General features: G+C 48.3%; 1 protein-coding gene across 3 annotated transcripts in view; it reads right to left on the bottom strand.

Annotated features, from left to right (window-relative positions):
• Window positions 1-27171, bottom strand: part of BRF1 (BRF1 general transcription factor IIIB subunit) — a 1105609-nt gene that overhangs the window by 696525 nt on the left and 381913 nt on the right. For all 3 annotated transcript variants that reach the window (XM_069638202.1, XM_069638201.1, XM_069638205.1), the window contains one exon: window positions 3167-3198. In XM_069638202.1, coding sequence (XP_069494303.1) covers window positions 3167-3198 — 32 coding nt within the window. The remainder of the gene's footprint in view (window positions 1-3166; window positions 3199-27171) is intronic.

Genomic DNA, 27171 nt, shown 5'->3' on the forward strand with positions numbered 1-27171 from the left:
CTGGTTCCGGACGTTGTTTGGTAATCAGGGGCAGATTCAATGACCCGGCCAGGTTTATATCGACATAATTGCCAGTGGCACCAGAATCGATATAGATCGAAACAACATGAACGATGTCGGGTGTGGGTTTTAACGTAGCCTTTACCATCACCGGCCTGATCCTGCCAAATGTGGGGAACCTGTCCGAGGGAGTTGAAGGATTGCTCGATCCGGCCCCCGGATCTAGGGTCGAGCATTCCGAAAAACCGGATTTTTTAACTTGGGGCGTCTGGGACAGGACTTTATAAAATGCCCACTCAGGCCACAGTAGAAGCAGGCATGGTCGGTTCTTCTGCGGTCCCTTTCTAGTTGTGTGATCGGGCTACGAATACCGCCTATTTGCATAGGTTCACCACCGGTATCAGAGGAGGGGGAGGATAAACTAGGAGTAGGGAACCCTGTTTCGAACCTGCGTTCGGAACGCCTTGCATCGATCTGTAGGGCGAGATCCACTAAGTCAGTATGAGATGTGGGCAAAGAAGGAACGACGGACATAGCATCCTTCATGGTACTATTAAGCCCCCGGTAAAACACTACTGCCCTTTTGGGTTCAGGCCAAGATGTTTCAGCAGCCAGTTGGTTAAATCGGGCAATGTACTCTATGAGTGACCCCTTTCCTTGAGTAAGATCCAACAATTCAAGATCCCGGGATTGGGCTTTGTGACGTGTGTCGAATACATGAGACATTTCTGTGACCAATAACTCGAAATCATATAGGACAGGGCTATTGTTTTCAAGTAAGGGATTGGCCCATGCTGCCGCAGTGCCGGCCAGATGGGACAAGGTGAAAGCTGCCTTTGTGGTGGAGTCGGGAAAGGCCTGAGGTCTACAAAGAAAATGCAGCTTGCATTGATTTACAAAAGTGCGGTACTTTCTGGGGTCTCCGTGGAATCTTTCTGGAGCAGCCAAGGGAAAAGGTGTAGGCATGAGTACAGGAATTTGTGGCGCTACAGGGGGAGTAATAGGTTGGACAACTGGGGGTTGGGCAGCGGCTTCCCCAAACTCTACATCAGCGGGTAATGGGTGTTGTACACGTTGGATTAAATCTAACCTCTGATGTATAGCCGCGTTGGCGGCTGTCATGTCTGCCCTCAAAACTGTGAGTGCCTGTATCAATGCAGCCACGGGGTCCTCGGCTACAGGCTCCATACTCAACACAACGCAAGGCTTCACAGTCTGTCGAGACTTGCCGCGTAGTGAAGAGTATTGAGCCTCTGTCCACAAATCACCCACAGGGAGAGAAAGATAAACACTCCCTGTGCGAGCCTTGAGGCCACAGGTGGTTTGTTGGTTGTAGAATCAGGTGGCGCCGAGGACTCCAGAGGCTATGTTCAATGGAAGCGAGCCTGAGGAATTGGTGCAAGGGAGCGCCGATGATTCAAACAGGCAAGTACCTGGAGGTGGGTACGAGCTGACCACCAGTAACCCGTAATGTTTCCAAGACTGAACAGAAGGAAGGTCTTAAACCTTCCAAGGGTCGTAATCCGGGTTGTAGCAAGTGAACAGATAGGGAAAATCCAAAGCAGTCCGTTAAGCGCAAAAATGGTCCAAAGTACCAGTATCCGTGCAGAGTATCGGCAACCGTATCCAAGGAGCAAGAGTTAATCAAATCCGTGAGAGTAAGCCTGAGGTCGAAATCCGATGAGGTCAAAAACGAGAGTCAAGAACGCCGAACAGTGTTAGAGAACAGCTGTGAAGCGGCGAGTGATTCAAAGCTCCCGGCTTTTATGCGAGCCGCCTCCCGATCACGTGAGTGGGGCCTCGTGCACGTGATCGGGAAGTTGATGTGCAACCAGGAAGCGATCGCGATCGGCTGTTCCAGCCCGATCGCAATCTCCATGGCAGTTGCCATTGGAGATGAGGAAACAGACCACACCGTCCTCTTCGTGTGATCCGCAACCATCGGTGATGGCGACTCCCCTGCACCCTAGGTGATGGGACGTGAGGAGGGTTGGGCGGTGAACTGGGGAGCCTGACAGTATTTTGTATCGGAGTGTCATGCAGGGTGTTGTGTGGGTGTGTGACTGACCTATCGTGCATAACAGTTTTAATGAGAATCACTGAAACACCTCGAAGCACATAGGCTACTTTGGCGTTTTCATACAGCGCTGCACATAGAATACAGCGGGAAGCCCGCGGGCTGGAGAAATCATATGCCGAAGGTACATGTAGATGATCATTATTAGCTGCAGTTCATTTAAGGGCATTTTGCTCATTTCCTTCTCAGTGTCAAGGAATAGTTTGCATTTTGTTTATAAAGTTGGTAAAACGTATGCACTGTTTTTGCATACTATGGGTATCGTTTCATGGAAAGGGGCGACCAACAACAAAACCCTGTCCAAAAAAGGCAGTGTAAGGGGCTGGGCAGCCCCCGGAGAGGCAGGCGCTAGAGGGACAGCCTACATAGCGGGCCGCCCCTCCGACCGCCCCAAATTATTTACAACTCTGATAAATGTGATATTTTGGGGGATGGCCTGCTATGCACAGTGTTCCTCTGGTGGTCTATTTTACATCAGCAATCAGGCAGCGGGTAACAAATGGGAAAGCAACAGAAGAGCAAGTCCTGTGACTATACATTCAAGTGTTGGCCCTTAGAGGTCAAGCGGGGAACAGAGGAGCCTTCCAGCTCCACGGCTGTCTTTGGTAGAGGACCCTGTAGGTGAAAAGCAGAGAACACTTCCCTGCTCTGCCTGTGCAAATTACTGCCTGGAAGGCCACTACTGGCTACTGTGATGCAGGGGAGCAGCGCTGGTGGTGAGCAGGTATGCTGTACTCTTCTACGCCTGCAGAAAGGACCAGGGCAGGAGTTTGGCGTTCCAGTGCCTTAGAACCTCTATTGGTTTCTGTACCTGGCAAATGAACAAAGTATCTGGCCGTAAAACGGCAATAAAGGAAACATTTTCACTCTGCAAAAGCTACATTTAGTGGCTTTGTTAGTGCTTGTTAAATACAGTGAGCACTCACACTACGGATCGAGTAGCCGTTTGAACGCAGGCTTTGCTTTTTGCCTTTTTAAATAATATCATACTTAAGATCTATGCAGAGTACATTCCTTACAAAGAACGCTGGATCAATTTTTTACAAACCACATTTCAAATAAGAAAAAGTAAATGCACACACACTATACCTGTAGAAGGTCACTGAGGTCGAGTAACATGTCTGAGGGAGAGCAAGTCAAGGAGATTAAATACAAACGGAAGGAACTCTTTATTTTCACTTGTAAATAACAGGAGGTGGCAGATTAGTTGCAAGAGATACTGCTTTTCTTCCCGAAGACCAACAGTAAGTGCCCTCCCAGACAGACAGAGGTGAGACTGCAGCGCCTGGGCAAGAGTCAGCTTGACAGGTGAACAAAAGGTGGGGTTTCAAACAAGTCATCTAACTGGCGCAGGAGGGGCCTTTAAGGAACGCATTGTGGCAATAGTAAGACAGACACAAGCGACCACATATTGAACTTTCACAAGGGGGTGATAAATGCCTATCTACATCTACAGATGGGAGCAAGCTACGGCCATCAAATAATAATAATGATGCAGTCCTAATGGAGTCTTGTCAAATAAAAAGAGCATATACTCAAAAATAAAAAGATTTAAAAAAAACTATTGCTAATCCTTACCACCAAGTTAAAAATAATGGGGGGAAATGTTCATAAAAAAGAAAAGTGTTCACAAAATGATCTGTCAGAATGCTCGGGCCGTTGGCCTCTTTTCCCCACGTTTTCAGCACGGGTCAGGCGGGTCACTCGAGCAAAGCACACACTGTGGCTTCTGGGGCACAAGGATGCACTTCAATTTCCACAGTTCAAGACCTACTGTATTCAAGTCTTTTTTCTTCTTGCAAATCTCTTGCCTCAGAGATCCTGCTGCACAAAACAATAAGAAAACATTCTTTCCCCTTCAGTATTTTCCATGTACACACTTGGGGTGTTCACCCTGGTTCCCCCTCAGCTGGGCTCAGATCCCTTCAAAGCAAAAGTTTAACTAAAACGTTTCAGGTTGGATCCTCCTCTGCCGGGCTCAGATCAATGGCGATGCACTTTAAATGATCATAGACGTTGGAATGTGCATGGGATTTAGTTTGCCCCGCTGCATGCCCACTTCGATCTCAATCTTCCTTTTAATTAATTCAGCATCAGTTGGATACCAAACAGAGACTTTCGAATGAGCACCCACGTGGCACCGGATCACTCTGAATATGGTATCTTGACTTGACCTCCCAAAGTCCAAATACTCTTGTTAGTTTCCAATTACATGTGTGTCACTCATCACCAACGCCTCACACGCTGTTCTCTGTATACAAAGTTGCTGCTTTCAAACTTGCCAGGTACCTCCGACACACTGCACAGGCGTGATCAGCCTTCTTTCCTTGTCTTCAGTTTCTTAAGTTCGAAGGTTCACGAAAGTAACAGTCTTCAGAGTTCCAGGGTACTTCCCGCCTTGTGACCCCCCCTCTGGTCTTGCCGTCTTTCTCCTTGTATTAAGCTGCCATCTCGAAACTGCTGTTTCCTCAAATGTTTTGCCTTGTTCAGAGTGTGCTAGCGTGCTCTGCATTTTATCCCTGTGAGGAAGGGTCAGGTGTGTGTAATGAGTGTGTAATGATCCGCAATTGCCTTGCCTTGTGTGATCATGGTGTTAGGACATGTCAGGTATACGGCTCTGGTGTTAGTCCGTTGTCGCTCACAGTGGGCTGTCCATGAGAAAGTGTTTGTGGTGGGGATAGGGGGTGGGTTGAGTTCCCTACCTGGTAGGATGAGGTAACGGAGTCAAAAGGGAGGGGATACCGCGTCTCACTCTTCAGTGTCCCACTTCCACTCCTCAAGACCCATCATCCAGGTGATCCTCCAGCACTGGTCCACCCCCAGGAACTGGATCCAAAAGCGATGGCTGTGTCCTGGCCCCCTGGATGACAGATCCCTGGGGACTAGCGGGTGAGACACCTTCAGGTTTCTCCGAGGCCACCTGAACAACTCCCACTGAGACCAGCTTTGAGTAGATTCTGTGGCTATACTCACCTTCACTCGCCAGGGTGCTTATAAACATTCAAGTAACCTAGGATCTTCCAATAGTTTTTAAATACTTATACGGACAACGAGAGAACACATTTTAAGATATACAAAGTTTTAGCAGTTTACAGGGCACAGCGTGCTTTGGAGAAGCAATCAGCCCACCTGGCCTTTTGGACCTGTTTGTTCACGACTGCAACATCTGCATCTTGTTATGACCAAAAGCAGGTCTTCAAATGTTACGTCTTCTATTGGTCTTTCCAGAAGATGATCAAAAGGCAAGATCGTCATTCTCCTCAGTACATCTCTGAAACTTTTCAGATCCTTACTATAATCTGTACGTGCATACTAACAGGCTCTCCTTCACAGTCAAACCACTACCCTACACACCCAAAATTCCTTTTAAAATACATTGCATCTTTGTCAGACTTCTACAGTTCTCAGGGTGTCAAATTCACCTCAAGTCAAACTCTAAAACAAGAAGACTTAACATTGGCCACCATGCTCTCCAGCAGAGCTGGCCCATGAAGCAGGAAGCACGAGACGTACCTTCAATCCTACCTGTTCAGTGCCAGCTCCAGGCAGACCGCATTCAGTAGACTACTTGGCACATGAGCACGCCCTATCACTCAGCTGCTCCGCCCTCCACCTATTCAATCAGTCCACCTTGGGCACACGCATCACCGGCGTCCTCAGCAAAGGACGTGCAAAGACAAGGACCTCACCCATATGTGCCTGTTCAGTCGGACCAGCCATCGTGCATTTCACCTACAAACTAATCTCTACTACTGCTACTCACCAAATTACATCACCATGTGTCTCCTCCCTCCACAGCCCATCTCCACTCCCACTAGAGTTCCAATGGCCAAGTGCCCTGGGCAGTCCCAGAAAGCTACCTTAGCGAACCTCATCAACATTGCCTTTACACCCATCCAACGCCCACAGACCACATGCACACGCCCTCTCATGTTGATCAATGCACGCTCAGCAGTCGCTCATGCTGCAGAGATCGCTGACCTCATCTCATACAACAACCTTGATGCCCTGTTCATCACTGAAACATGGTTTACCCCATCCTCCCAACATGTTTTCGACATCCTTCTACCCCAAGGCTACTGCATCAACATGCCGAACTGCCAGCACGGGCAGGAGGCGGAGTGGCAATCCTCCACAAGAGCGATTGTCCGTGCTCCATCATCCCCACTCCCAGAACAAGCTCATTTGAATCACTTGCCTGCCGGTTCCCTCTACCGCACAAGGATTCATCACATTCCACCTCATCTACAGACCACTTCACACGAGTGACTCTTTCATTGCAGACATCTCCAACGTACTCTCCTCTGCCACATTAGCACATTCAAATAAAGGCTCTCAGTGATTTTAATGTCCCAGAATCACAGGCTGACAAGCACACTCAAAGCATGCTTTTTTCGCTTTAACCACTCCCATGGACGGTAAGCAAATTGTGATCTCCCCCACGCACAACAAAGGCAACACCCCAGACTTACTCTTTACATCATCCCCTGCGCAGACCCTATCCCACTTCACTGGTCTGACCACGCAACTGACCCATTATCAGTCACCCACTCAACTACAGGTCACAAAGGTTAGGCTAAACGCCCCCTCACGCAACGCTGCTCATTCAAAACCTTCCCGGTCAACAAGCTAGAAGCAAACTTTGCAGACTCCCGCACCCTATGGAATGCCTCGGGCCTCCTGGAATTATTCAGCAACTCTGCTATGAAACAGGTGGACACTCATGCGCCCCTAAAATCTAGCCGGGTTAAAACCAAACCATCCGCCCCATGGTACACCCCAACGCTGGCCTCCAACAAACGCTCAATCAGATCCCTAGAGAAACCGTGCCATAAAACCATAACTCAGGAGACCTCATCAACCTCAAAAGGTACCAGCAACTCAGGAAAAATGCGACAGAATCAACACATTATTTATTGAAAAAATACGAGACCATTGAATCAACCTCTCAAAGTATTAGCATCGCCTGCACTCTGGCATGCACACTGTCCCTCTGGACCAAATTCTCTCCACTTTCCCACGGATCTCCTAACAATGATTGCCACCCGCAAACATACTCCTTACTCCAACAATACAATTCTGGTCTCCAACAAACAATTGACGGGCCCGTCGCTCAATGCACTGCTCAGCATCATCAATGCCTCCCTCGCAAAAGAAGGATAATTGCCAGACACCCTCAAAACTGGTCTCATACGGCCTCTTCTGAAAAGCCACCCTAAATACAGACGACTTGGCCAACTACAGGCCCATTACGAACCTCCCATTTATTGGCAAAATCTTGGGAAAAGTAGTTGCTACACAGAATCACACTACTGCAACTCCTAAATTACCATCAGTCAGGGGTTCTGCCCAAAGTGTAGCATCAAAACAGCCGTCATCCAGGTGATGATGATGATGCTGTTCTCCAAACCATGGATATAGGAGACTCCTGCCTCCTCGTCCTCCTTGACCTCTTGGCTGCATTCAACACAGTCGACCAGCGCACCCTTCTCGCTCTCCTTGCTGACAGGATGGGATTCTCTGGCACTGTCCTGAATTGGGTAGTACAAAGGGGGTGAGAATCCCATAACCTGGTCTACATGAAGGCTTAGCACTGCTCCTCAGGTGTCCATGCAAAATAAAGGTAGAGTCCATATGAGTGTACAGTGTCCTGGTGCAGTGGGCATGCACAGAGATTGAAGTGCCCGTGCTGGCGGCTTACTGCAGAAGGCCGTGAGGCTGGGTCCGTTCAGCAAGTGTAAATTCTAGGGCCACTAAGTAGCAGAAGGGTTGTTCATACTGCAGGACATGTGGTTATGGGAAAAGAGACTGCATTATAGTGAAAGAAGTGCAATCAAAGTGTCTTAGAAACAGGACGGCAGAGAAGCTCAGGAGGGTCACGAAGGCTGCGGTTGTTAGGAGGGCATTAGAGGGAGCTTCCGGGGATTTTACAGTGGGCAAGCTTGGGTTGAATAAGAACCGAATGTCAGAAATGGGACTTTCTCGTGGCTGGAGGTGGGTTGAGCACCAAGTCCAGATCAGTAAAGTTGGATAGACGAGGATTGCGAATGCCTGTTTCGTTAACAGCTTGGGGAGGATCGCAGGTGGAATGTGTTTGGTTCTAAGGGGTAGTGACTAGGAGGCTCATAGCAGCTGAGGGAGGGCATGGCTGGGCAAGAGGAGGTGAGGGGGGGTTGGCAGGGCACATGGGAGGCACCAGAGGCCTATAGAGGGTGGAAAAGGTGGGAATGAAATGATAAATCACTTGGTACTTTGGCTACTCTTCCCCTTCATTGTTTTCAGATATTAATGTGTATTTTGTTCCAAATGTGATGGCATATTATTCTCTGTGCGTCATATGTATCAATCGTGAATGTGCACTGTTTCAGAATATTTTTGAAGCAGAATTTCTTTTGTTCTCCTTGCATCACGCATTACTTTCGGTGAAACCTTCTAGTAGCCTCTGCTTGCAGCTCTTTGAGAGCAGATGGCATCTGAGACCCGAGTTAAGGCATGCTTCTACACTAGGAAATCCCAACCAGAGTGCCATACAGGGTTGGTGTCGTCTATTTAGAAGACGCGATACCAAACTGATTCCTGTGCCCAAAGGGAAACAATTCATACCTTTGCAGACACGGTCTGTCGTTGGGACTCCTAATCGCCACACTTCACAAAGCGTGAAGAACAAGAATGTTTGCCTAATCTGGAACAGGCTAAAGTGAACGTTTGAGGCTTTGTTTTGGTTTTCATATAGTTGTTTGTTGTTGGTTCCCCTGAAGAAGTCTACAGACAATTGAAAGAACTTGTCTTTGTGAGATCATACACACTGAAAAACAAACAGTGTGGAGAATTGTTATTAGATTGAAATTGACGTCCCCTATTGGCAGAGCAAGGGAGACTATAAAGAACAGATTCTTCTGGTAAGGCATCCTCAAATGAGAAGAGGTGTCTGATGCTGCCCAACCAACATTGTATTGCACTTTATTAGCTAATTTGCACACCATTATTGCACTGTGAAATTAATTTGCGATAACACTACACTATTGGTTTTAGTTTTGTATAGGAAGGGTGTTTTATGAAAATTGTTATGTATGTTTTTTACTTCAAATCATTTTTAGGATGAATTTTAGAATATGCAAGATGCTAATATTGTAGAATTGTGCCTCTGAAAGTGGTATGTGTGTAATGTTTGTATATATCAATTTTTGCAATATATATGGGATACATTACTCACCGTAATCGTATTTCTGATGCTTGTATCTGCTTAGATTCACATGCTGTGCATAGGCCGTCATCTAGTGGAAGCTGCGGAGTATTACAGTTTGTTTTTCGAAACTCGAAAATGGGCGTCGACACAGGGCGTGCCAGTAATACTATCCCTAGTGTGACGTCCACTGTACCCAAGATCCCTCAAGCGTCTAGGATCCTCAGATTGTATTTTTTCTGACATGAGGTAGCATGAGGAGTAGCGTGAGAACAGATAATCCAAGCAGATAGATAGAAAGGTAAGACTACAAGCAACCATGCGCCTTTTCTCAGAGGGGAGGAAGGGTGGGTCGCATGTGAATCTAAGCAGATACAAGCATCAGAAATACGATTACGGTGAGTAATGTATCCCTTCTGAGGCTTGTGGAATCTGCTTAGATCACATGCTGTGCATAGATTAGCGAGCAGTACCTGAAGAAGGAGGTGGGATGTGAGATGGGTCATAAGCAAATAAATGTCTTAGAACCGCTTGTTCCACTTGTGTATCTGCCTTGGAATGGGTGTGAATGCAGTAATGCTGAGTAAAAGTGTGAATAGAGCTCCAAGTAGCTGCTTTGCAAATGGTGTCAAGGGGTACATTTGCAATGAAAGCCAGAGTGGCCCCAATGCCTCTAGTAGAGTGGGCTCTTGGCGTGAAAGGCAGAGTTCTTTCAGACAGTGAGTAACACAGCTGGATACAGTTAATAATCCACTTCGAGATGGCACCTTTAGAGACGCGATCCCCCTCTCTGCCTGTAGCTACGGAGACAAACAGTTGATCTGTTTTTCTTAGCGGTCTGGTTTTATTTACATAGTAGAGGACCACCCTACGCACATCTAGGGTGTGTAGTTTCACCTCAGCTGAGCTTTGAGGGTCCTGGAAGAAAGCTGGAAGCTCGATGGACTGGTTTACAAGGAATTTAGATATAAACTTAGGTGAGAACCTAGGGTGTGTGCGTAAAACCAGTTTGTCTTTATGGACAGTAAAGAAGGGATCCTGCACTGACAGAGCCTGAATTTCACTGACCCTTCTTATAGAAGTAATAGCTACTAAGGAGGCCGTTTTATAAGTCAGGTGTTTGAGACTGCTTTTATGCATGGGCTCGAAAGGGGGTCCCATGAGCTTGGCTAGCACCACATTAAGGTCCCACCCTGGTGGTGGGTTTGAAATGGGAGGGTGAAGTCTCTTTACTCCTTCCATGAAGGCTTTAACTACTGGTACTTTCCACCACGAGACCTTGCTATGGGAAGTGGTGTATGCCGACAGGGCTGCCAGGTGTACTTTCAGTGAGTTAAAAACCAATCCTGCATCTAGCAGGTGGAGCATGTATGTAACAATAGTGGAAGGAGTGCAATCAACGTGGTTGATTTGTCTACTCTGGCACCATATAACGAACCTCTTCCACTTGTCAAAGTAACAGTGCCTTGTGTTTGGTTTCCTAGATTCCCTTAGGATGTCCATACACCTCTGTGGCAAATTGAGGTGTCCACACTCTATGACCTCAGGAGCCATGCTGCCAGGTTCACTGAGTTGGGTTGCTGGTGCACTGTTTGACCTTTGTGCTGGGACAGTAGGTTGTACCAGGCTAGAAGTTTGATGGGCTCGCACACCGCCATCTTGCGTAGGTGTGGGAACCACGGTTGTCTTGCCCACATGGGAGCAACTAGGACCAGCGTCATCGATTCTCTGTTCATCTTGTTCACCACTTTCCTGATGAGGAGTTGGTGGAAAAGTGTACGCAAACATCCCTGACCAGTTCATCCACAGGGCGTTCCCCTGGGAGTCTGGTTGGGGGAACCTGGATGCAAATCCTGGGCACTGTCTGTTTTCGCTTGTGGCGAATAAGTCTATAGTGGGGAAACCCCACTGAGAGAAGATATCTTCTACGACCTCTCTGTGTAGAACCCATTTGTGTTCCTCTGGGAGGGAGTCTCTGCTCAGAGCATCCGCTAGGGAATTGAGCTCCCCTGGAACATGTTGTGATGACAGGAAGATGTTCCGTCTGAGTGCCCATATCCAGATTTTCTGGGCAAGCTTGGACAGATTTGGCTAACGAGTCCCTCCTTGCTTGTTCAGGTAGAACATGGCTGTTGTGCTGTCCGTCCGGATTTGCACTGACAGGTTTAGTAGGTGGGGCTCGAACGCTTGAAGCGCTCTGAATACTGCCAGAAGCTCTAGCAGGTTGATGTGGTTCTTGGCCACTGAGGGAGACCAGAGACCCTGAGCTGTGTGGTGGAGATGGTGAGCTCCCCACCCCGTCAGACATGCGTCGGTAGTGACTACTGCCTGTACTTCGGGATCGTAAAAGGGTTTCCCCTGTGCGAGATTCTCTCTTGTCCACCAGTGAAGGCTTTGTACTAGTGTTGGCGAAACGACCACTAGATCGTCCCACTGACCACTTGCCTGAGACCACTGTTTCGCCAACCATTCCTGCATGGGACGCATGCGCAGGCGCGCGTGGGGGACCAGGTAAATACATGACGCCATCATGCCCAGTAAATGCATTGCTTTGCATACCATTATTTGGCGACCGGACTGATAATGCGGAATTTGCGGTAGTATATTCCGAATTCTTTCCTCTGAAGGAAAGGTCAACCCCTCTTGAGTATCTAGGATTGCTCCTAGGAACTGTTTGGAGGTGCTTGGCACCAGGCTTGACTTTTTCTCGTTGATTGAGAAGCCTAACTCGTGGAGGAGGTCGATAGTCCTTTGAATGTTTGTCCTGCAAATTACTGGGGTTTCCCCCGTTATGAGCCAGTCGTCCAGATAAGGGTACACCGGGATTGCCTCCCTGCGTAGGTGTGCAGCCGCTACCGCCAGTACCTTGGTGAATACCCTTGGTGCTGAAGCTATCCCAAAGGGCAGTACCTTGAATTGGTAGTGTCGACTGTCCACCTTGAAGGGCAAGTACCTTCTGTGCGCTGGGAACATGGAAATATGAAAATAAGCATCTTTCATACCCAAGGTTGCCATTTAATCCCCCTTTTTTAGGAGGGGGATTACCTCTTGTAGCGTAGTCATACGAAATTTTGGGGCTTGACATACTTGTTGGCAGGCCGTAAGTCCAATACTGGGCGCATTGTCAAATCTTTCTTTGGCACAAGGAAGTAAGTTGAATAAATACCCTTGTTTACCTGGTGTCCCGGGACGAGTTCTATCGCGTCCTTTTCGAGCAGAATGGCGATCACCTCGAGGAGAATCTTCTGATGTTCTAAAGAGTGTACTCTTTGTCGTGGAGGATGGTTCCGGGGACGCTGTAGTAGTTCTATACAGTACCCTGTGGATACGGTTGACAGCACCCATCTGTCTGATGTGATCCTTTCCCAAGCCTGGGTGAAGTTGGCAATGCGTCCCGCTACTGAGGTTGCGTGAGAAGGGACCCTGAACTGAGCGTCACTGCTTTGGTGGAGGCGTGCCGCCCCCCCTTGCTGGGGCTGCCTCTGCCTTTACCACAACCTCTCCTATTACCCCTGCCGTAACCCTGGGTAGACTGTTGGCTGCTGTTCCACTGTGTACCCTGTCCCTGGGAATAGTTCGATCCTCTCTGGGAATTTTGGCCGCGTGGGCGACGAAAATTACTATTCCCTCTCTGGTTAGGGGGTTTATTGGTTAACTGGCCAAGGGACTTGAGTGTCTCGTATTCGTCCTTGGCATTCTTCAGTGCGTCTTCGACCGCCTTACCAAACAGATCGGCTTCCACCGGTTTGTCCAACAATGATGCCTGGGTTTCTGCCTTAAAACCAGACTGCCGTAACCATGCATGTCTCTTGATAACAGTGCCTTCTGCTATCAATCTACCTGCGTTGTCCGCGGCGTCAAAGGTTGCTTTCAAAATGCAACCAGACACGGCTCTACCCTCTGTGGAAATCCGAGCTAACTGGCCCTTTAAAGGTTCAGGAGCAGAGGCTATGAGTGCCGCGACTTCTTCCCACTGATGGCAGTTGTAGCTGGCCAACAGGGTGGTGGAGTTTGCAATCCTTGCTTGATAGGTGGACGTTGAGGCTACTTTCCTGCCGAAACCATATAGTTTTTTGCTCTCCTTGTCGGGAGGAGCTTCGGACGATGACAAGGGTGTTCCAGCCCTCTTACGAGTGTTAGTGACAACTAGGGAGTCTGGCTTCAGATGTCCTCTTATATAGAGAGGGTCAGACTGGGCTGCCCTGAAAAGTTTTTCAACCCTGGGATTGACTGCTCTGGTGAGGTTCGGGTTCACCAGCGACGGGTCGATTCTTCGCTGAATGGACTTAAGGATCGGGATGGTCTGGGCAACAGGCCTCCTTTCTCCCACTAACTCCTCTGCGAAGTCCCTCTCCTCCTGGACACCGTGGGTGTCAATATGGAAATGTTCTGCTGCACGTGCGAGAACCTCGTTTAGGAGGGGTTGGTTATCGACAGGGGAGTCGGTAACCAGGGCTTCGTTTTCTACCAGGGAATCTACTCTGTAGGTTTCAGGGTCTTCCTCTTCATCTTCTTGGTCCTCATCATCCCCATAGTATCCTGTCCCGGTTTGCTCTTCTACCATGCCAAATTCTTGGACCTCACCAAAGGAAACCTCTCCTTGATACAGAGTATGGTCTTGAGTATGGTTGTACCTCGAAGGGGTCTGTAGACCTCATCGGTGTTTCAAACCGGGGCTTCTTATTCGGGGGGATAGGATCATTAGAGCCTGAGGGTGTCGCCCCTTGTGGATCATAGGAAAGGAAATGGTCTGGATTTTTATCGTAAAAATCAGCCAAAGAAGACATCCTTGACATGACCCTATCTATGTCTTCACTGGACCATTTTTTGGAACTGAGAATGACTCTCTCAGCAAGTCTCAGGGATTTATCTTGAGTAGATTTGCTGGTTTTAGACATATCAGCAGACCTGGTCTTGTCTGTCTGTTTAGGGGGAGTGGTGTGTTTCACAGGTGTGGAAGAGTGCAAAGGCTGCTTCTTCTGCTGTTTTCCCCCCTCCCCGTGAGTGGAAATATGTTTTTCCTGTCCTTTTGTGGCTCCGGAGGTTTTCGACGCCTGGCGTCGAGGATCGGGGGTAGAGCCCCTGTCCTTCGAGCGTGGGGCCTCGCTGACTTGGTCTGCGGGCTCCGACTCCTGGAGCGCGGCCTGGGGGTGGAAGTCATCTTCGTCCTCCGACGATCGAACTTCTGTTACCCTAGGGAGCGAGGCACTCTTGGCAAGAGTGGATGATTGCCTGGAGTCATGCGGCGATCTCGATCGAGAACGCCCAGAGGACACCGAATCGGACCGTTCTGTTTGTGCCTCTTTCCAAAAACTCGACGTCATCGAGTTTCGGTTGGACTTTGTGTGTTTAGTGTGTGTGTGGTGTGTGAAGCGCTTGTGTCGCCAGGGGTCTTCCCCATAGCCGCCCTGCCGGACGACCTTCCGAGGTCGGGGACTTGCGCTCGGCTGTCTTTCGATGCCGTAATGCCCTCGCCGTCCGAAAGTACGGCGTCGCTGCCGTCGCTGAAGGCGCCCTCCGCTGCCATGGCCGCTTGCCTGGCGTGGTGGGCCCAACGCTTCGAACGGTCCTTAAGTGTCTTAGGTTTAAACCTACTACACGCTAGCAGTTCGCTTTGGGGTGGTCCCTCGGCAAGCAGAGATTGCACGTGGCGTGCCTGTCGACCCAAGTGTATTTGCGATTGCACTTGGGGCAGAATTGAAAAGGGGTACCCTCCATATGCACCTTGAGGCAGCGGGCTGTTAAGTGTAGGAAATGTATAAGGTGTACCTATATACCAAGAGTGTAGAGTATGTACAACCCCACACTCTCCCTACTTGCAGGGCCGAGGCCAGAGGCCTTCCAAGGCCCGGGCCGAGGCCAGAGGCCTTCCGAGGCCCAAATCCGTCATGCAGCAGCCGACGGTCGATTTCTTCTCCAGCCTGCGTCGAAGTTCGACGTTGGGATGGGGAAGGATGTAAATAAATTAATATTTTAGCAAAAGTATGGCTAAGGCCAGGGGACTCCGCAAAATGCTTCCGACCAGTATGGCGGAAAAAAACAATCTGAGGATCCTAGACGCGCGAGGGATCTTGGGTACAGTGGACGTCACACTAGGGACAGTATTACTGTGTCGACGCCCATTTTCGAGTTTCGAAAAACAAACTGTAATACTCCGCAGCTTCCACTAGATGTCGGCCTATGCACAGCATGTGATCTAAGCAGATTCCACAAGCCTCAGAAATATATATATATGTGTGTCCCCTTTGACAAAATAAATGAAACATGGTTTAAAGAAATTTAACGACTCTGGACCTATTTGGTACAGGGCCCTAGTCAGGTATATTATAGACTGAAGAGGAAGAGTGAGCAAGACTGTTTGGTTCTTTAGTTTTTGATTGTCCGTAGGCTGACTAAAGGCTGAAACTAGCGGTCTATAAATGAGCCCGATCCAGTCTCTTCATTGTTCAATATATAGCCTCTACGCTGACCATGTATAATGCGTTCACCAAACCAATGTTTGATGATCTAGACGATCTGGGTGTCACCTATAGTAATTATGCAGAGGACACCCAGATCTTCATACTTCTGACATGCGATTACGACAAAGACCTAGTCCTTATTAACAAAATGTACCTCATTATTCGGGCCTGGATGGCCACACACGGCCCATGCCTGAATGATGAGAAGACTGAGTTACTCCTCCTAGCCACACCTACCAAGCTGAAAGAAATGAGCAATCAATACCTATCATTTAACATTGATGGAAATGTCTTTAAGGTGGCTAGAGAGGTAAAAACATTAGGTTTTTACCTAGACTCCTCCCTGAATCTGTGCAAACAGGTCAGCGCAAAAGCGTACACGTGCAAGCTCATCCACACATGCAAACCCTTCCTTTCCACAAAAAGCTGCACCACATTGGCCAGAGCATTAGTATTCTCTAAAATGGACTATTGCAATGCACTGTACCTAGGTGCCAGCAAACACATCACAAATAAACTCCAGATCATGCAGAATAATGCTCTCAGAACTGCCCTGGGTATCTCCAGAATGCAACATATCTCTGGGATCAGACGAGACAGCAACTGGCTCTCCATCAATGAGAAACTATAACTAAAAACAGCATCTTTAACCTACAAAGGCCTCGATAACTCAGCCCCTCCATACCTTGCGGATACATTTTCCAAAAATAACACCTCCCAACATACCAGATCTGCAAACTCTGGCTCCATGAAAGTGCTCAGGTACAGACTTAAAAAAAGCAGGGGGCAGCAGCTTCCCTATTATGGCGGCTCAACTCTGGAACTCACTTCCTACCACTTTAAGAATAGACCAGTCTTTCTATAATTTTAAGAAAGAAACCAAACGTTGGCTCATCTCCAAAAACACTCCATAGTAGACACCCTGACCTTGAATAGTAGACACCCTCACCTTGGTGCTCCCTCTGCTTCTCTATACTAAGTATTCATGAAACTATTGTTCAGACAATGCAGACTTTGGAAATCTAACTGTAAATGATTGTACAAATATAATATTCCTTGTAATTTGTGTAACTATGATATCCTTGTAATTTTTTATTACTGTATTGCCATTTGTGTAACCAAGAAAATGCATATCCTTGAAAACTGCACAGTTACCCCCAGGTTCGTAGCGCATTATAAATAAACAGACAAACCCATGGGTGCCTTGTTTTTAATTAACCATTCTGTCACTTTATACACACTGAAATTCTCACCATTTGTAAAAATAGGGACACTTAAAAAAAAAAAAGAAAAAAAAGGAGTACTTGGGACACAGGCCGAGGTGAGCGAGTACCAAATGAAACACTTCATAGCAGGCTCGTCGCAGCAGGGCTGGCTGTGCCCAAGAGGAGAGGTGAAACGCAGGATCCACCATCTCGGCTTGTGGAGCATACACTGTGCAAGATCCTCTGGCTCCTTGCAGTTGGGAGGTACTAGAGGAGAAGACTGCCAGAAGAAGGGGCGGTCGAGAAGATGGAAGTAGGGGCAGAAAGTGGCGAGTCCTTCGGCGATGCAGGACGAGCGTTAGACAGCAAGCGAGAGAACAGGAGCCTATTTGATGTCTGGAGCAAAGTAGGAGGAGGATCGAGCACATGCCGAATCTTCATGGGGGATAGACACCAGCCAGCCTGAGGGTAAGAGACTAGGTTCCGCACCATGCACCTTTGTGAGCGTTGGCTCGGCGAGCAGGAGATCTTCTAGGGGCCCGCCCTAGGCCAGAAACCCACATCTTCGTGACAGACATTTATGACCGTGGTCATGGACCTACTCCTTACAATTGCAGGCTCCGAGGTCTTGAGGGAGGACGGAACGAGGAGCGACACACCAATGACTTAGGACTGTGGTCATGGACCTATTCCTTACAATTGCAGCCTCTGAGGTCTTGAGGGGGAAGGAAGGAAGAGTGACACCAAGGATCCTTGAAGTGTAATCAAGATGGAGATAGTAAAGAAAAGGCAAATGGTGATGGAGGCACCCGTAGATGATGATGCAAAAGAACAAGAGAAAATGGTTGAAATACAACCTACTTTAATTAAAGCACTGAATCAAATGATGGGACAATGCACAGCACTGCCACCTGCCTCTGGGGCTTAGGTGCCAGCCTGAGCCAGTGCATGATGGTCCCCAGGGTTGTATGCAACAATCCCCGGGACATCCGACCGAGTCCCCACCACATGGCACGGGGCAATTGCAATGCGGCTCCTCAGGCCAGTCCCAACAGCATTGCACCAAAGCAAACCACTCTGGAGACGCTGCAGAATAACCACAACTTGCCTCCTCCCCAACTCAGGCTCTCCCTGTGCAGTCCCCAACTCATAACATTGGGAAAGGATCTCTGCATTGGTCTATGGTACAGAGTCTTTAGATATTGTTAAACATTCCCTGGATACATCAAAAGACTTTTCCAGACTTCACAGGTTTCGGGGGGGGGGGGAGGAACACCACAGATCCACTTGTTCCAAGAATTTGCTAACACTAGTTGACTGTGGAAGGAAGAGAGTTTCTGTGGCATAGTTTCCAAGCAAAAAGGTCCTTCCACCACATGCTTAAACACTGAAAGTAGAGGGGGCTAGCACTAGACAGGGGGTCAGGGTAGAGCGTTTAAATTCCCAGAGTGCAGACAGGTCTTTATAGACGTGGCCCAGCCCAGTAGGCCCAGAGCAGCATGGGGGGACACTGGAAGCTGTCGGAGGCTAGCACCAGAGATGGGGTCAGGGTAGAGCATTTAAATTCCCAGACTGCAGAACAGGGGTAGCTGGTCTTCCCATCTAACGCCTTTCCATTGAATACCTTTCCATCGAAAATTCATTGAATTGCCTTTCCATCTAAAAGCATATTCATTGAATAATTTTCGATGGTTAATTTCGATGGATAGGGTTAGGGGCTAGGGTTAGATTAGGGTGAAGGGGGGCATGAGGGTTGGGGGAACCCCCGCTCCCCCCACCCCCAACATGCAAAAAAACATTAAAACCTTACAAGGAGCTGGCCATTGTCGAACATTTCAGCACTGGACAGCTCCATTTAAAAGTACATATCGATTCGATGGAAAAGTTTCGATGGCTATGTACTTGTAATGAAAAACATAGAATTTCGATGCTTTTATTTTCGATGCATTGTCATTTTGGTGCATCTTTTTCGATGCAATGACCATGAATCCAAACAGTTTGTTATGGCCGTGGCCCAGCTCAGTGACCCCAGAGCAGCATGGGGGAGGAGGGGGGGGGAGACACTGTAAGCAGAAGAGGCTAGCAGCAGACAGGGGGCAAGGGTAGAGCGTTTAAAATCCAAGACTGCAGACAGGGTCTTTATGGACGTGGCCCAGCCCATTGACCCCAGAGCAGCATCAGCGGGGACACTGGAAGCAGAGGAGGGAGCGCATTATAAAAGCACCCAGCTTCATGCAGACAGTATGGGTTGCTGATGGCTGTGGCGAGACAGCATTGGATTGAGATAGGATGAGTGAATAGGAGGGACTGGAGGAGAGCAGGAGCAGAGACGGGAGGAGGTGGCAACAGCCTCAGAGGACAAGGTGGCAGTAGAAGCAGAGGTGGTGGTCATAACAGAGGAAGAAATGGAAGTATGAGCAGAGGAGAAGGTACTAATAACAGAGGAAGGGGTGGGAATCAGAGGAGATGGATGTAGGAGCAAACAATTTGTTAATACCATCTGAGGAAGAGGTGGGAATAACGGAGGGGAAACTACTATTCTAACTGCCTGATAAGAAGTAGTAAATATGTATTTTTTATGTGCATTAATACCTAGGTGCAAAGGAATTATTATTACAAAAACATTTCAGTTTTCTAGTTGAAACATTTTTTACTCTTATAAAATATTCCCCTTGGGAATTGGACATACATTTGTACTCCCTAAAAAATCACTTTGCTCCCACGTTTAATAGGGAGCACAACACTGCCACTTCCAAATCTTATCTGGAGCACTGGGTGGTAATTAAGAGCAGAGGAGGAGAAGGTCCGAATAACATTAGAGGAAGGGGTGGGAATCACACCAGAGGACATTTATTTTTTGCATTCGTAAAGCGCCTAAACCCGCAGGCATCACAGCACTGTTGCATGACCAGTTACACACAATGGGGAAAGATAGAGGTGGTACACTTCCTCTGCTTAACGTTCATACCATTTGTAATACTTTTAGGATCCAAGGGTTACATGCTTAGATCACATTCAATGGTTACATGCTTAGATCATGTCAGTTCATCAGGATTAAGCAAACTGCCAAATTGCCAGCGTTTTTCGGAAAACCCAATAGGATTCCTCTGCTCTTAGGGCAGGCAGAGTTCCAGTGTGTAGCTGCCACAGTTGGAAAAGTTAATTCACCTGCTCTACGTCATTTGAATTTAGGTTGAGCAAGGCGGTGTGTGCATGGGCTTTCCTTACTGGCCTGGTGGAATTAGCTCTCACACTTCTCTGAAATAGGTGGGCAGGGACTAAATTGGACAGGCATGCGTTTGTGGACAGAATTTTGAATATAATACTTTCATGAATGGGGAGCTAGCGGGCTGGGATGTGGTCTCTTTTTGGGACAGTGAGGGCAAAGCGTAGAGCGCTGTTTTGGATGACCTGTCTTTTACTAATACTCTGTTTGGAGGTGCCGGCAAAGAGGGCGTTGCCGTATTCTAGCCTTGCGTTAAATCAATTTGGTTGTGTAGGCGGCAGAGGATGCAATGGAGTTCACTTGTCTTGTAAGGGAGAGGGGGGCATCCAATTGAACGCCGAGCGTTTTCACTGAGGCCGAGACAGGGATCCGAATTCTATCAATATTGAAAGAGGTATAATGGTTATTGAGCTTCTTCAGCAATGCTTGGGGACACCAGCAAGATCTCCGTCTGGTCATCATTTAGGCATGAAGGGTTCGTGGCCATCCATGCCTGGATTGTCAGGTAGATTCTGTTAAGGGTGAGAGATTCATTGTCATAGGTACTCATCAAGGGGAGGGGAATTTGGGTGTCATCGGCATAGTGTACAATATACCAATGGAGTCCAGGAGGTCGAAGAGGGGTTTGGTAAATATATTATAAAGGGTAGGGAACACACAGCATCCTTGTGGGACACCTGTAAGTGATATTCAATCAACACTACAGCTAAGTCAATGCCTAGTCTGGGATGCTGAGGAAAACCCTTATTGATGTATTTTTATGTCCAGTTCAGTACTCTGGATGACAACCCTTGTATAACACCCCCCTCTTAGAATCCCCCTGACCCCACTGAGCCAAGAAGTAGGTTTGTTTTGCAAATTGAAAGGTTTATTTGAAAAATTAAACAATATATATATCACACTTTTATAATAAATTAATATCTGATAGTACACTTAGACATGTGATGTTGATCAACAATGGGTAATCTGGCACTAGCACACTTCTTTACAATCAATGAGGAGTTAGTATAGGATGGATAAAGTAGCAAAAATACTTGTATGGTTTCAAGGGAAAAGCAATGAGGAATAAATGCAGTACAGAAATACTTGATATGATTTTAGCAAAAGGTAAGATAATCACTTTTTCTCTGGCAATTCACCCCCCTCCCCTATGCAATGTAAGAAATGGAAGGAGACGGAAAGAGGAGCACACAGTTCTAAGGAATGCAATCAAATACAATACGAAATTCAGTTCCCCCCCAGCAAGCTTAGAGGAAACAGGTAGGAGTTTGAAACACAGGCCCAAAATGCTTTTTAAATGTGATGGCAATGGGAAAATGTGCCAACTGATTTTAATTCCCTCTAGAGATTCAGGGTGAGTGGGAGATGCGTGTTGGTATTAGTTCAGGCTCACTTTAGCAATGCTCTATGAGTTATTACCAAGTTGCAACGGATTTTAACAAAAGAAAGAATGGAGCTGCTATTTTGACAAGTAGAGAAATTGAGCCAAAATCGCGGTAAATTTCGCAATGTGTAAATCGTGATTGCGGAAAAAGTCGGTTCTAGGCTTGTTGGAAGGCTTAGATTCTAAGCTTTCAGAGGAAAGTTAAATCTCGTTCCTAGCCCAAACGGTTCCAGAGATATGGACGATTAAATAAAGGTAGTTTTTCGGATTTAAAGTAAACTCAAAATGACAGGTGACAGCTTGCAGCTGCAGAATTGACAGGTGACAGTGGTGCAGCTTTAAAAATGACAGATGACACGATTTCTAGGAGGCAGTTCTACTTAGGTTAAAATAGTTTGGATTAGATTATTTTAACTAAGAGATTGGTTCTGCACAGTTCTGCTAGGTACTCACAATATAGATTTGAACTAGGCCTCGTCACGGATCTGGTCAACACGTCCGGCTGCGATTCTGTCTGCTCGGCGGGTCAATCAGGCACCGGTTCTGCTCACAGCGATCTGGGTGAGCTCTATTCTGCTGGTCTAGCCTCTCTGGATTCTGGATGTAACACTGCTTTCTGGGTACTGCTACAGGTTCTTGCAAAAATTCTCGGTAAAACTTCAGACAGCTCGCCCGGCTGTTGAATAGTTTGGTTAGTTTTGAGGCCTGCTGAAGAGGATTCAGCTGGTGGATTCAGGCCTCTCTGCTACAAATTCTGGAGTTAATTTCTGCTACAGGTTCTGGAGATTGATGGATTTGAAGTTTGGATCTCTGGATGTGAAGTCGTCAGTCAGCATGCTCCGCAGCAAATTGAATGGACTGTCTCTACCTGTCCCAGCAGTCTCTTTTTATGTGTTTTGAAAATGGGTGTGTGCCTGGGCCTAGGTAAGCCTGCCCCTCTCTACTTGTCATTGGCCCAATTCTCCCCTCTCCCATGATTGGGGGAAGGAAATGTGAGTCAGAGTGATGCTGTAGGTTTTATGGTCAGAGGAACCTCCCCTTGTCAGATGGCACACAAATCTATTTCTGACCCAAATACATACTTATCTATGCACCATTTTTCCAATATTATAGGTCCAGTTAACATTTTCTGTAGCACCAAACCATCCGATCCATGTCTTTGTACGATGTCGTGTCCACTGATGACAGAATTCTCCCCTTTTCATCCAGATGACGACCTCTAAACCTTTCCAGATTTTACACAAATGTGCACCAGGGATATGGGTTACAGATGATAAAGTGTCAGATTTTTAACATGCATACATTTGGAGTGAGACCCTATTTTCCGCTAGCAACCCCCCAGAATACACCACAGGGTCCTCACGCCTCTTAAAATGTTCACAGAAAAATCACAATTAATAATGATATTACTTATATAATTCTGACAAGTCCGCACTATGAGTTATCTATCTTTTTAAAATTATGCCCTGGTCAAACAGGGGTGTGGCTTCCCACATCACAGGGTGGAATAACTGGTTTATCCACTTCCCCCAAGCCAGCTTGTTCACAGAGGCACAGCTGCCCCCCAGTTTCTCCCAAGAAGAAGCTATTTTACGACGTCCCCAATATAACATTTGCCCGAGTCCAGGGCAGGCCTTTGTTCAACTCCCTGTAGTCCCCAGCTGCTCCACCCTAATCTAATCAGAGAGGTGTTAACTCCTTTTGGCCAGGGGCAGAGTGGCTGAGCATCCAGTTTCAACTCCTGTCGGGGTAGTTGTCAGGCAGAATTCAGTTTCATTAAGCCAGGTTTCAGCTAAATGTCACTTTTTGTTCCCAGTTTAAATCACTTACAATTTTTACATATACATTAAATAATTACTTCCTTCAAGTCATTTCAGAATATAGTTTTACATTGTATCCACCTCTTAGCAAGTCTTTCCTTGGTCTGGTTTTGTTTCATTTGTTCAGTTTTACACAAAAGTCTGGTGGTTTTAAAACGCCGGCTTTCTGATAGTGGTGAGTACTGGTAATGCAACCATTTTTGGGATTAAGAAAATGAATTCCCCCACAGTTCTGAGTTGCTTTTTTGGCAATCAGCATTGCCATTCCCAATGGTTTCAGGCTACTGTGTGTGTAGCCCAATGGTGGTTTTAGGCAGTGCCCTCCTGTGCTCACAACATAGGCAAAAATGGGTGGCAGCCTATTCTTCATGTTTTCCCTGTGCACTCTCTGGGGAGTTCTGGCCATCATGAGGTTTTCCGTGCCAGTACTGCACAGTTTTATGGTAGGGCTTGTATGCATGGGTAAAAACATCCCACACACCATGTAAGATGGGTGCTGGAGGGGCGCTGGCTGTTTCTGAAAACACTCATGGATCTTCCTTCAGGAAACGAGGCAACCCACGCTGTGGCCTCTTGGGAAAAGTTGGCAAACGCAGAGAAGTGGTGAAGCAGTGTTTCATGGTCCACGAAGTTGAACACCGCATACGGATCAAGGAGGAGCAAGGCTGGTTTACCCTCAATCCTGAAGTTCATCGGGCTGATTTTTCAAGTCGAGCCAGGCTGATTCTGTGCCGTGTCCCCACTGGTAGCCTGATTGGCGCATTCCTGGGATGTGGTAGGTTTCCAGGAAGATCTTTATTTGGTTGTAGGCCACCCTATCTAGGATTTTGGGACTGTTATTGGGCAGTAGTTCTTGGGGGCTGCTGTGTCCAAGGAAGGCTTTTTTTTAGTAGAGGGAGGACCGAAGATTGTTTGAGAATTGTGGGGACAAGACTGAAAGTGAAGGAGGAGTTGATAAACCTGGTGATAAAAAAGGGACTAGGGTCAAAGAGCAGTCTTTGATGATAGAAGATAGGCATATATGTCCTTTGCATCTTGATGGCTTTAGACTTAAGGATGTTCGCAGTTGGGGGGCGTGGCTTGATGGCTACGTGAGAGGACGTTCCTTGGAGGAGCTCCCGATGATCCGATCCTGATCCTGGGAAAAAAGTGATGGTTTTTGGCGGACTTTCGAGCCCACGGTGCATCTAAGGGCGTATGAAAGTGGGGGGCATACGGTGCGTACCCTCCCCAACGCGAGACTGCATATTCACAGAACTAGACCCCGAAGAAGTTGGCGGTCGCGCAAAGGAAGGGGAGCCCCCAAGATGGCCGCCTGAGGACAAATGGCCATGAAAGGTCTGACGAGCTGAGGAAGACAAGGTTGGTCGGAACGTGGGCGAGCCCAACCAGATAGACGGGTCGCATGCGCATCAGGCTGAAAGCAAGAACATAAGGGCAAGCCCCTACTGCAGAGGCCATGGGTTGTGGCGGACTAGCAGAGTGAACCCGCGAGGATACAGCTGGGCGCGTGGGCCCAATCGACGCAACAGGATGTCTTCCAAGGAGGTGCGACCCCGGATCAAGCAGCCTACGATGGAGACCTATGCTACGTCGCCCTCGGGCGCGGAAGGGGGCAAGAGCAAAGAAACCCCTGCGGCAGCGACGGACCCACCGGGTACCATCCAGGAGGTGCTGGCAGCAATTACTGACCTGAAGGTGGCCTGGGAGACGAAGCTGGGCCTGGCCATGAAAGAGTTGCAAGAGGGCCTAAACCTCAAGATAGGAGCGGTCCGAGAAGAAGTGAACCTGTTGCGCCAGGATGTGCGAACGATCGCGGAGCGCACTGGGGAACTGGAGCAGGAGTTGGCCCCGACCGTGGAGGCGTGCAATACACACGCCAAGGAACTTCATGCCCTCGTGCAGCGAGTGGGCAACTTGGAGGACAGAGCAGAGCAGGCGGAGGGGCCTGCCAAGCGCAAAAACTTTCGCATAGTGGGGGTACCAGAGGGAATGGAAGGATCGAACCCCACGGATTTCGTTGAAACCATGCTTTTGCAGGAGATTACAGGCGGAGAGCTGACCCAGGGGTTCGCGGTCGAAAGGGCGCACAGGGCCCTGACCAGGAGACCGGCCCCAGGAGCCCCCGCGGCCGTTGATTGCAAAGATCTTGAACTATCGTGACCGCGAGAAGATTCTCGAATTTTTCCGGAAAGGGGGCACAATAGAAAGGGGGTCGACGAATATAACAGCGTATCCGGATTACACACTGCTTGTACAACGGAGTCGAATGAACTTTGGAACGGTGAAGAGGAGGCTCAGAAAGGCAGGCCACCGCTACATGTTGCTTTACCCCGCTAGGTTGAAGGTGATCCACAAGAACAGATCCCTCTTCTTTGAGACGCCAAGCGACGCGATGGAATGGCTGGATATGCAAGGTCGACCACAGGAATCGGATGCCCAGACAGAAGCGGATGGAGATAAGTAGCACGCTGCAGAGGCACCCGTGAGGCCATAGCTATGACATTGGGACTAGAATATAGTTTGATATTGTGCTTGTGTGGGGGAAGTCACGGCATCTGCCGGCGGGTCCCGTTGAATTCACTTCTCCTAAATAGATGACTGGGAGCTCCTGGGGAGCAACCTCTACACCCGATAGTAGTACACTTAGTTAGGTCACTGTTAGATTGGTGACACCCCGCGGGGTCCTTGTTCTTGGTCACGAGACGGGTCCAGGGATGGAGCTGGGCTATTGTTGGGGGTTGGTGGGGAGGGGGGGGGGGGGGAGTTTTGTGCAGTGGTGTGAGGTTGGAGAAGGGGGGAGGGGAATAGTAGGGAAGGAGCCAGGAAACGACCCTACATGGGGAACATTGTGGGGAGGTATGGGACGGACATAGACCGACTAGATGGCATCGGGTAATCTCAGAATTGTGACCTGGAATGTACGGGGCCTCAACAGCTACCTTAAACGCAACAAAGTGATGATGTATTTAAAAAGGATGCGCGTAGACATAGCCCTGCTGCAAGAAACCCACCTCACTAGAGAAAGGCTGGAGGTGGTCGGGAGGAAATGGAAGGGCACCGTTGTGGGGGCGGCGTACTCAGCCTATGCCAGAGGAGTCGTCACTTGGGTGGCGCCCCACGTGCCGTTTCGAGTGCTTGATTCTACGGTGGACCCGGAGGGTAGAATGGTGGTGGTAACGGGTCTCTTGGAAAACAGAGAAATACACATCATAAATTTGTACGCCCCCAATAACGATACAGCGGCTTACTTTAGGACCCTCTACGGTAAACTTGGCCCCCTGGCGGGGGGTACGGTAGTGTGGGGGGGGACTTTAACTGTACCGTAGACCCCAGTATGGATAGGTCCAAGGATAGGGCAGGAAAAATAGCACCGACGGCTAAAGCGCTGAGTACCCTACTGAAAGACCTAGGCCTAGAGGATGCGTGGAGGAGGCTGCATCCACGGATAGACAGTACTCACACTACACAGCGCCACATGATTTGTACACAAGGTTAGACTACATGTTTGTAACAGCTGGGATAGTGAGAGAAATAGAAGGAGCAGAATACAAGGCCCGAGTGCTGTCGGACCACTCGCCCTTGGTGGTAGACTGGAGACACCAGCCCCCACGTCCGCAGATCCCTACATGGAGACTTAGGACCGAGGCTCTGCAGGATGAGGGGTTTCGGGAGGGCCTGAGGGACGCCATTGATGAATATTTTGATAAAACACGGGAAGCGTAAGCTCTGTGGGCACACTGTGGGAAGCGTTTAAGGTGGTGGTTCGTGGGGTAGCTATTTCCCAAGCTAAAGGGCTACAGGGGGGGTTGAAA

Source organism: Ambystoma mexicanum, chromosome 14 (assembly GCF_040938575.1).
Source record: "Ambystoma mexicanum isolate Mex_15411 chromosome 14, UKY_AmexF1_1, whole genome shotgun sequence".
Lineage (NCBI taxonomy): Eukaryota > Metazoa > Chordata > Amphibia > Caudata > Ambystomatidae > Ambystoma > Ambystoma mexicanum.